The following is an 8,880-nucleotide window of genomic DNA, read 5'->3' as shown; positions in this document are numbered from 1 at the left end:
AAGTTAGTAAAAGTCACACAACCTAATTTAAATGCTCTCTACAAAGACTTTTTCCTTTTCTTAGTTATTCGGCCCTTTTCTAGTTGTGAGATAAGATCGTACGCATTCTAATGGCATTCATTGTCATTATGGCTTACTAGCCACCGCATCAGCTCACACCGAAAAGAGGACACATTAGCCTGTATAACAAGTTTATTACCCAACAAGTCACAGATGGTCATTATTGATTGCATAATAAATAAGGTCATGTCATTACCTCATTGTATTGAAGGGGAACATCAGGCTCCTATTTCCTGAGCCATATGAGCACATGCACGCTGCAGTCCCTCTTGCTCACAAACACAACCCTAACAGTGTCAGCTCCTCAAACCAACACAACCAAACAATATATCACATGAATAGGGTGTATAAACTCACAAATTATTCTGCTATGGTATATCATGCCACCATTTCTAACTTATCAATCAAATCTGGTCTAACCATCCGAAGTACGTCTTCGAATCAATCCCTCTGCACATATGTCATATTCATCAAAAGGATAATAATATAAAACTGTCATTTTCCTATCTAACATGAACAGGTCAAGAGCATCTTACACAGCCTGTGATGGCCAATTCTTGAGGGTCATGTATGGCTGCCTTCTTCTGCTTGAAGGTGGTTTTCTTACGCTCTAAACTTGCTTGCACAGAATCAAGGACATTGAATTTCTGGGTCTTCGGTTTGAAAGCAAAGCAGAACCAATGCTCCCCAACTAGACCAGGACCCAGAACCAAGTCGCAGTCACCTATATTGTAGCCAACGTAATGCAAAAGTATTTGTCGTGTATGCTGGTTAGGATCCTAACGAGCTGGATCACGGATCATTATGGCTTGTCAAATGCACAAAACGAAGTTGTTATTCACTGTAACACACTTTGGTCTGTCATTTCCATTGCAAACTTGTAAATCAACAAAGTATATTAGTAATACAAAAACCTCACCATGAAGTCTACATCAAATATATGCCTCCTAACGCGTCCTTCAATTGCCTGTTGCTCTTGCAACAAAGCCTTACAGACCAATGACATCACTCGATTACTCACCCTATTATTTTCACCAAGCGAATGTAGCAATCATCAAGGGATGTCTTTATCAAACATTCTAATTAAAGGACTGAAACTTATTCACATGAGTTACCAGATGTGTTATGTTAACATGTAGTCAATAAATAACATCACATAAGCTAGGATTTTCACTTACATCTCCCCTCATCACTTTTGACAGTTTGACTGACTAAGGTGAAAAAAATATCCTTAGGCTCCATAGGCCTCTTCACTCTTGCTTGTGCCTTCAACTCCAACTAAGGAGACTTGATCTTGCTGAACTGAACCCTACTAGATCTCCTTAGTTGTTGTGGCCCCACAGATACAGGTTTTGGATCAGGCTCAACATATTCAACAATGGCCGGGGGATACCTCCATCAATATGTCACCCTTTGCATCATCACCTTCAATGCTGGGTGACACTTCTCTAAGGGAACTGGTTGCAGGTATGTCACCCACCCCATCATAATCTTCAACATTGAATGGCATTTTCATGGAGAAAATAGTTGTGGGTATTGTACTCTCTATTACATATATTTGCTTATACATCACCCTCTCCATCACCCTTGTGTTTCCTGTCCCCTTCACTCATGTCATCACCATCCCCTTGACCCTCTTCGTCCTTCCCTTCATTCTTGCTATGATTCTCCTTGTCACCCTCCCTGTCATCTTTCCCATGATTATCTTCATTTTCACTACCTCCTTCATCCTTCTCCTTTTCTTCAATTGTGTCATCACTGTTGCGCTTATCCTTCTCATCATCTTTAGACTCACTAATATTTGTAAGCACTATCTCAACTTGAGCCTTTCCTCTTGACTTACCCTTCCCACCATCTCCCTATTTTGGGATCTATACCTTTACCAGCTCCTCATCTACCATTCTCATCAGCATCTTTTGCCCTTCCTCTATCCTCTTCATTAGGCACTCGCGTAACTTCTTCAGGTCCTGCATGCAAAAGATATTTATCAATTAAGTATATAGAATAATAAGTTCAATATAAGAGATGACAAGTTCATTATAGGAGATGACATCTTCAGTATACGAAATCACAACTCAGGTATGCCAAATGACAAGTTGACTATAGCGAATGACAACTTCTGTTAACCAAATAACAAGTGAGGTATGGCAAATGACAGGTTCACTATGGCAAATGACAAGTTCATTATATGGAATGAAAATTTCAGTAAACCAAATCACAACTTACATATGACAGATGACAAATTCACTATAGGGAGTGACATTTAGTATACAAAATCACAACTCAGGTATGCCAAATGACAAGTTCACTATGGGAAATGACAAGTTCACTTTGGCAAATGACAAGTTCAGTAAACCAAATTACAACAGGTATGGCAACTGGTAGGTTCACTATGGCAAATGACAGGTTCACAATTTCAATATACCGAATGACAAGTTCAATATGGCGAATCACAACATAAGTTTAACGAATAACAACTTAAGTTTGTCAAATTACGGCTTAACAATGACAAAGTTCTATTTTACTATAGCGAATCACAACTTCAGTTTAGAAAATGACAACATAACTATGGCAAATAAGAAGTTCAGGTTACTGAGTAAAAACTTCAGCTTACCAATTATATCACATACCAGGTCCAAAAACTCTATAATTATCCTTTCTTGTTTTCCCTTTACAACTTTACTATCTTTTTCTCTGTACATAATTCTCCTAACACTCTTCTTCTCCTTACTGGCCAATTCTTTTATCTTCTCATCAGTTTAGTATTCAATTGCAGTAGTGGACTCTCGGCCAATGGGTGTGTTGAGGTTAAAATGCTCACACAAAAAAACTACAAGCCAGCCACATATATACAACATTAATGTTATGCACATCGATAATCAAATGCAAACAGAATGAGAAACAAAATAGTCGTACCAGAACCAAGTATATGCAGCCATCAACAGTGTTGCTCCCTTGCCTTTCATTGCCCTACCTATACGCTTTGACATAGTCTCCCATTTCTTTCTAGAGGTCCTTTATAATATAGGTAGCCCAATCATACTTTCCAAATTCATCCAATATGCAATTTGTGACTCTGATCAACTTCTCACTCACTTCTGAGCTTGATTTTGGACATAGCAGAGTACCCAGTGTGTATAGCACAAATCTATCATCCTCCTCCCCTGAAACAATATCTTTTAGTGTTTTGCTGAATGACACTTTCCGATATTCATTTCTCAACTCCTTGTACATAGCATCACCATCATCAACTTCAATTTTCACCTCCTCCATACCGTGATGGATTCCTAAGAGCTACTCAACATCTTATACTCCTATTTTCTCTGATTTGCCCCTGATTGTAAATTGATGTGTTGGTGAGTCATATGATCCCAATATTGTCACAATGAGATCACGGGATAGTCTCTTTAATCCAACCTTCAACAGCCTCCCAAAGCCTATCCTCTCAACCCTCTCCCTTAAGTCTTCATTATTATTCACAGAGTGCAGTAATTTTCTTAAACCCTTCAAGGACACTCGGGTTAGAAATGATAGAACATGTTTCTTTTTCTCCTCTTCTTCCTTTTGTGGCCTTGTTTTCTTCACCTCCTCAGTGTACTTCATCTTCTCTTTAGCGGACAGAGCTTTCCATGCACTTGACGTAGCATCTTTTTTTTTGTTTGGCTGTCATGTTAAGGTTCGCTATTGTGGTCATAAACTCACTTTTGAATAATAACCAACCATTGTGTGCCTTTCTCAATCCAGAGGCTCCTTCTAATGCCATTTTCTTTTTCCTGCAAAATATTCAACATACAATCCTTCACAACCACATTTACTGACTAACTATCACCCTTGTTGACAATTTATTCTTCAACCAACAACCTTCTTACATCATCACTATTGACTTCTTATTTCGAAACATGAACTTGTAATTTCATATAAGCAAGTTGTTAATTGCTCAAACTAAACTTGTTATTCTCAACTACTTGTCATGCTTGTTATTTCTAATCATTAACTTGTCATTTACAATTATCAACTAGTTATTTCAGATTATAAAGTTTTTCAATTGTCATACTCGTCTTTGTTATTCCCAACTTGTTATTGTCATTTTTAAACTTGTCATTTCCTATTATTAACTTGTTAGGACCCCATGACAACCTTCTTATTCCCAACTACTCAATAACTTGTTATTCACTATATTAAACTTGTTATTTCCTATTACCAATTCGTCAATTACACAATTGTTATTTACATTATCAACTTGTCAATCCCCCTACTTCCATATTGTCATTTTAAACCAGAAGACAAACACTTTAACGTATCTTCAAATCAATTTACACTTAACCAATTCAATTTTCACTTTATCCATTCCCGTGTCGTCATTTCCTAAACTAATCTTGTCATCCTCCTAACTCATCTTCTCATTCCCTTCCCACCCAAACCCATTTGCACATCTTCCTCCACAAATAAGCATTTTTCGCCAATCAATCACAACTTATTTGACAGAAAAACATATATATATATACTTTCCTGCCTAAACGCATTCCCTCTTCTTAATGTATCAACATGCAACAACCAACACAAACAAACCAAAGCTTCAAACTTACCACCAAATTTTGTCGCCGAATGCCATTAACTCTGATAACCGCACACGACTATGACAATGCCTCTACCTCCTCCCCTACCTTCAACAATGCCGACAGATCACTACTCAATCATTGCTCCGTTCGCCTCTCCCACAGCAAATACAATCTTTTCTCACATAATACTCCTCTCGCCGATACTGTTACTAGAAAATGGAAGCAACCTCCTGCGTGAAAATAGACAGAGTGCAGAGAATGGAGAGACTAGACAGAGTAGAGAGAGGGAAGTTATTGCAAGTTGGGAGAAAGAGTGCTGACAAGTTTTTTTTTTTTCCCCTAAATAAATGAGGGGCATTTCAGACATTTAACATATATTTCATATTTGCACTAAAGCTATTTTCTAAATTCAGGATCCCTAATCGCAATTTTATATATTAGGGTTCTTTATTTGGAATTTCTCTTTTTTTATCGACAAGGTGATTCTTAAATTTTTCAAAAATAGCTAAAACAAACTGCCCTAGTACTATCGTTATATTATCTCCAATGTTTAGGAGGCCGTCTGGGCATTTCATCTTTCAACGTCAATTTAGGTCAACTTTTCACTGAAAACACGACCTTGCGGCGAAGCACCTTTTCGGAAAACTTGTCAACCATTCGCATGCTTGCCGTGTGTCTGTAATTAATTGGTTAGCGTTGCAGATAAATAACACGACTCGCTCAAGTACCTTTTTTCAACAGTTCTACCACTTTATGTGATCCTTTTTTTCATCATTCCAACCGCCAGACTGAACGCAACCTCAATTTCAATGCATATGCGGTGTTATTGGTTAGCAAATGGATCAAACATCGCTCAAACCCAATGTCTGGTCAAAATATTTCAAGCTCAAAATGGCGAACTTGGCTACAAAGTCGGCATGTATATGGACAGAGAGCTAGGCAAACTTGTCACCATTTCTACAAAAATTTAACTTTAATTGAATTAATTTCCCACGTCAGGTTTGCTATTAACTTCAAGAGGCCGAAGACCTAACCCAATGGCAGCAGGCCAGCCGAACGGCTAAAATCAGCCCGACTGGAGCAGAACTTCGATTCTAGATTATGCAATGAATTAGCAAGGCCAAAATCTGCAAAACCTTCATCTTATTCAGCCAGGTCATCGGAATGAATTCTCTCATACAAGCTATATATTAGTGGTGACTTGGACATCTGCGGTTCCCTTTCCAGGGCTGCAATCACATCTTTAACAGAGATGCTACGAATTACCCGAGTTTGAGGTGCAATGGCCTGATTTCTCCCAGGTTTTTGAGCGATTCCTGTTAGAACAACAGCATTCAAGTAGAACAGCAGTTAAGAAATAGCACGACATCTAAATCAGAGAGCAGCTGTACATGCTTATGCGAACCTAACAACGAGAGACCAATTGTATTGGAGAGATTAGGACCACTTTTTACATGTTGATAACTTAGTATTACTTTGTCATTTGACTAAAAAATAGAGGAAGTGGCACACATGACCGAATAATCAGTTTGAATGGAACCTACCAGAAGTTGCAAAAGATGCTGAAACTCTTTTCTCCCCATCTGGATTATCCTTTGTACTTCTTCCAGATGAAGATGGAGACTTGCGACTCACATCCTTAGCAGGTTGAGAACTAGATGATCCATCTGCCACACCTTCACGTTTTTGACGAGCTTGCTCCGCCATGAGTTGCCATTTTGACAGCATGTCATCTCCCCCAACAGCAGCTCGAGCAGCAACATTTGCAGCATTTGTCCTCATCTTGTCATCCTCTTCTTTATTTACCTACAACGTGCCATAAATAAAGCAAAAGATTTCTTCTACGGTCTATGGAATAATATAATACAAAACAAAGAGGTATGAATACCTTTGTTGATTTATTACGACTTTCATCCTTATCCTTGTCCCCATCAACCCCAGGATTACTCTCTGCCTGTACAAAATTTAATTGACAAGAAAACATGTTTCAGATGCAGATACCTCATTCGAAACATTAGCATGTTATGGGAAAAATTCATGGATACATCTACTATCATGTCAGTGTGAGCCGTCTTGAAGAAGCTACTTAAACGAGACAAAAATGTCTTCAACAGGTGGAACTCACTTCATTAAGTTTACGAATCTTCTCTGCTTCTGCCTGTTTCTTCTCCCATTCTTCCCTTGCTTTCTTATTTATTGACATGATTTGTTGCCGAACATCTGAGGTGACAATAACCCGGTGCCTGGTCTTCTCAAAATCCACTCGCTGATGGGAAGTTGATTGAGCATAAGAAACTGCTCATATTGATGAAAGACAGATCATGCAGGCAGTAACGAGACAACTGACCTGTTTTGAAAGTCTGATCAGGCTACTTATCAATCCACGCATTCTTTCCTCCACACACTGAACATTTACTATCAGTCATGAGTTTACATGCAAAACTACCACAACGTTAATTGAAAATCTGATCTTATCTCACCAGAGACAAGCATTTCTCTACATCATTGCTCACACCCTTCAAACCACATTTGACCACTGCCACAGTGACAACAAAAAGAAGCATAAGGCTACATATATACACAAAGAATCTTAAACTTATGGACAACATTAAACAATAAAAAGACTAACTAATATCCATCAATTTGCTCTGCAATGGAGCTTTCTGCAAAATAAGTCTGTCTTCTTCTTCTTGCACAGCTCTTCGAGATGCTTCTGAAATTCGACTGTCCTCTTTTGACCCTGAAAATAACTGTTCCTCCTCCTCCTGTAAAACAGAAAAATATAGGAACAGTAGAGCTTTAACAATAGAAGAAAAACAATCCCTAATCTAGAATTATTCGCCCAAGATCAATGACTAAGTACCATACCCTAAGATCAACTCCACTAACAGCCGTAACATCATTAAGCTGTTCAATGCTTTGTTCCAGAGAAGCCCCAGATACTTTCTGTTTCTTACTGTAGGATAATGGGTAGATTGTGTCAAGAGTAAAATAAACTAGTCCAAAAGCTAGTCAATCATGGTTCATTAGAATAAGACAAATGACCTTGGAGGAGGAGGTGAGGAACCAAGTCCTTCAAGTGGTTTCTTCTGGCCAACAGTAGGCTTCTTCAGAGGACCCCTTGCAATAATCCCAGAAGGGTTTGAGGGAATCTGAGAGCTTGACTGACAAAATACAAAACGAACACATAAATAGGCATCATTAAGCATAAAGGATCAATATATATTATGAGAAGTGCTCTGTACACAAAATGCCATTTCCTTTAGTATATTATATTGTAAGATGGTAATGCTTGAAAAAGCAGAAGCCTAAAGATACATGAAAAGAAACAACTGTATGCATTGTTATTCTAGGTAGCAACCTGTAATACATCTTTAAGTCAAAGACTCACAGCTACTCCATTAACCGACATCAATTGAAAAACATCCATTGCCCATTACAACATTACAAGAAAAAGACAGATTACATACAAAAGTTTGATTGTTCCTAACCACAGATAAAATTTTGCAGAGCAGGAGACCTAGTATTAAAAAGGCTTGAGTAAGGTTTCTTCGTTGGATTGAGAATGGGTGTAAAACCTAAGTTTTATGCCTGTATGTTAAGTCATGACCACTATCCAACGGATAGGTGTAATATGAGTCAAATTGATGGACACTTGTGGCTGATATGGTGCCAGCAAGATTGATGATACCAGATTGATGGCGACTGAAGAAAAATCAAGAAAAAAGAAAGAATGAAGATTCTCAAGTAAACTAGAACATTGTGCGCCAATGTTTGAAACACCGAAACAGTTCAAAAGACATCATTTCTACTTGTGAAACCTTACTCCCGGTGAGTATTCATATCTTTACATTTAATTTCCATTGCACCCCAAAACTAAAATACAAACAAACGTGATGCAAATCCATATTTTAGCTATTTTTAGGACAATATTATGAGATGCGTGCAATATGCAAATTGCAAAATGTATGCAGGCAAAGTCTGACAGAAAACATCAAACCCAAAAGTATTATGTAAGAAAAAAAAATTCATGCATCAGGACATCGTATACAATAACGCATAAAAACACATATAATGCCAATGAGGTTACCGGGACACCTGGTTCCATCTGAGCAACCATTGAAGGGGGAGCAGAATTGGAATGCAACAAACTTGAAGTAGTTGTAGGTGGCACATTTGCAGATGCTGGAAGACCTCTTGAAAACTCATCCTTTGAAGTTCCTTGATTTCCACTTCCCTGTTCAATCTGAGCAGTGCCAAC

General features: G+C 38.2%; 2 protein-coding genes across 2 annotated transcripts; both read right to left on the bottom strand.

The window, feature by feature from the left end:
* Positions 1–1,622: 1,622 nt before the first annotated feature.
* On the bottom strand, positions 1,623–3,333 carry LOC114759363 (prostatic spermine-binding protein-like). Its single transcript, XM_028948531.1, has 3 exons — positions 3,189–3,333; positions 1,959–2,027; positions 1,623–1,843 (listed from the first exon to the last, which is right to left on the bottom strand). Exons 1-3 carry the CDS (start codon positions 3,331–3,333, stop codon positions 1,623–1,625), a joined length of 435 nt encoding a protein of 144 aa, XP_028804364.1.
* Positions 3,334–5,461: 2,128 nt separating this feature from the next.
* Positions 5,462–8,874, bottom strand: LOC114759354 (transcription initiation factor TFIID subunit 4b). The gene is made up of 10 exons (XM_028948523.1): positions 8,710–8,874; positions 7,665–7,783; positions 7,488–7,575; positions 7,249–7,384; positions 7,100–7,155; positions 6,967–7,023; positions 6,745–6,885; positions 6,508–6,573; positions 6,164–6,425; positions 5,462–5,935 (listed from the first exon to the last, which is right to left on the bottom strand). Exons 1-10 carry the CDS (start codon positions 8,737–8,739, stop codon positions 5,763–5,765), a joined length of 1,128 nt encoding a protein of 375 aa, XP_028804356.1. The 5' UTR covers positions 8,740–8,874; the 3' UTR covers positions 5,462–5,762.
* Between the last annotated feature and the right edge of the window lie 6 nt (positions 8,875–8,880).

Source organism: Neltuma alba, unplaced genomic scaffold, assembly GCF_004799145.2.
Source record: "Neltuma alba isolate B1F8T4 unplaced genomic scaffold, ASM479914v2 tig00001589_pilon, whole genome shotgun sequence".
Lineage (NCBI taxonomy): Eukaryota > Viridiplantae > Streptophyta > Magnoliopsida > Fabales > Fabaceae > Neltuma > Neltuma alba.
The sequence above is the reverse complement of the archived record's forward strand: the minus strand, read 5'-3'. Positions and strand labels throughout refer to the sequence as shown.

Excerpts from the sequence above, each read along its gene's own strand:
- LOC114759363 (XM_028948531.1), bottom strand. The coding sequence starts at position 3,333 with ATGGAGGAGGTGAAAATTGAAGTTGATGATGGTGATGCTATGTACAAG. Across the intron at positions 2,028-3,188 it reads ATTTGTGCTATACACACTGG|GACCTGAAGAAGTTACGCGA; the intron begins GTACTCTGCTAT and ends TTTTGCATGCAG. Across the intron at positions 1,844-1,958 it reads AAAAGATGCTGATGAGAATG|ATGATGAGAAGGATAAGCGC; the intron begins GTAGATGAGGAG and ends GTGAGTCTAAAG.
- LOC114759354 (XM_028948523.1), bottom strand. The coding sequence starts at position 8,739 with ATGGTTGCTCAGATGGAACCAGGTGTCCCG. Across the intron at positions 7,784-8,709 it reads AGATGGAACCAGGTGTCCCG|TCAAGCTCTCAGATTCCCTC; the intron begins GTAACCTCATTG and ends GTATTTTGTCAG. Across the intron at positions 7,024-7,099 it reads TAGAGAAATGCTTGTCTCTG|TGTGTGGAGGAAAGAATGCG; the intron begins GTGAGATAAGAT and ends GTAAATGTTCAG.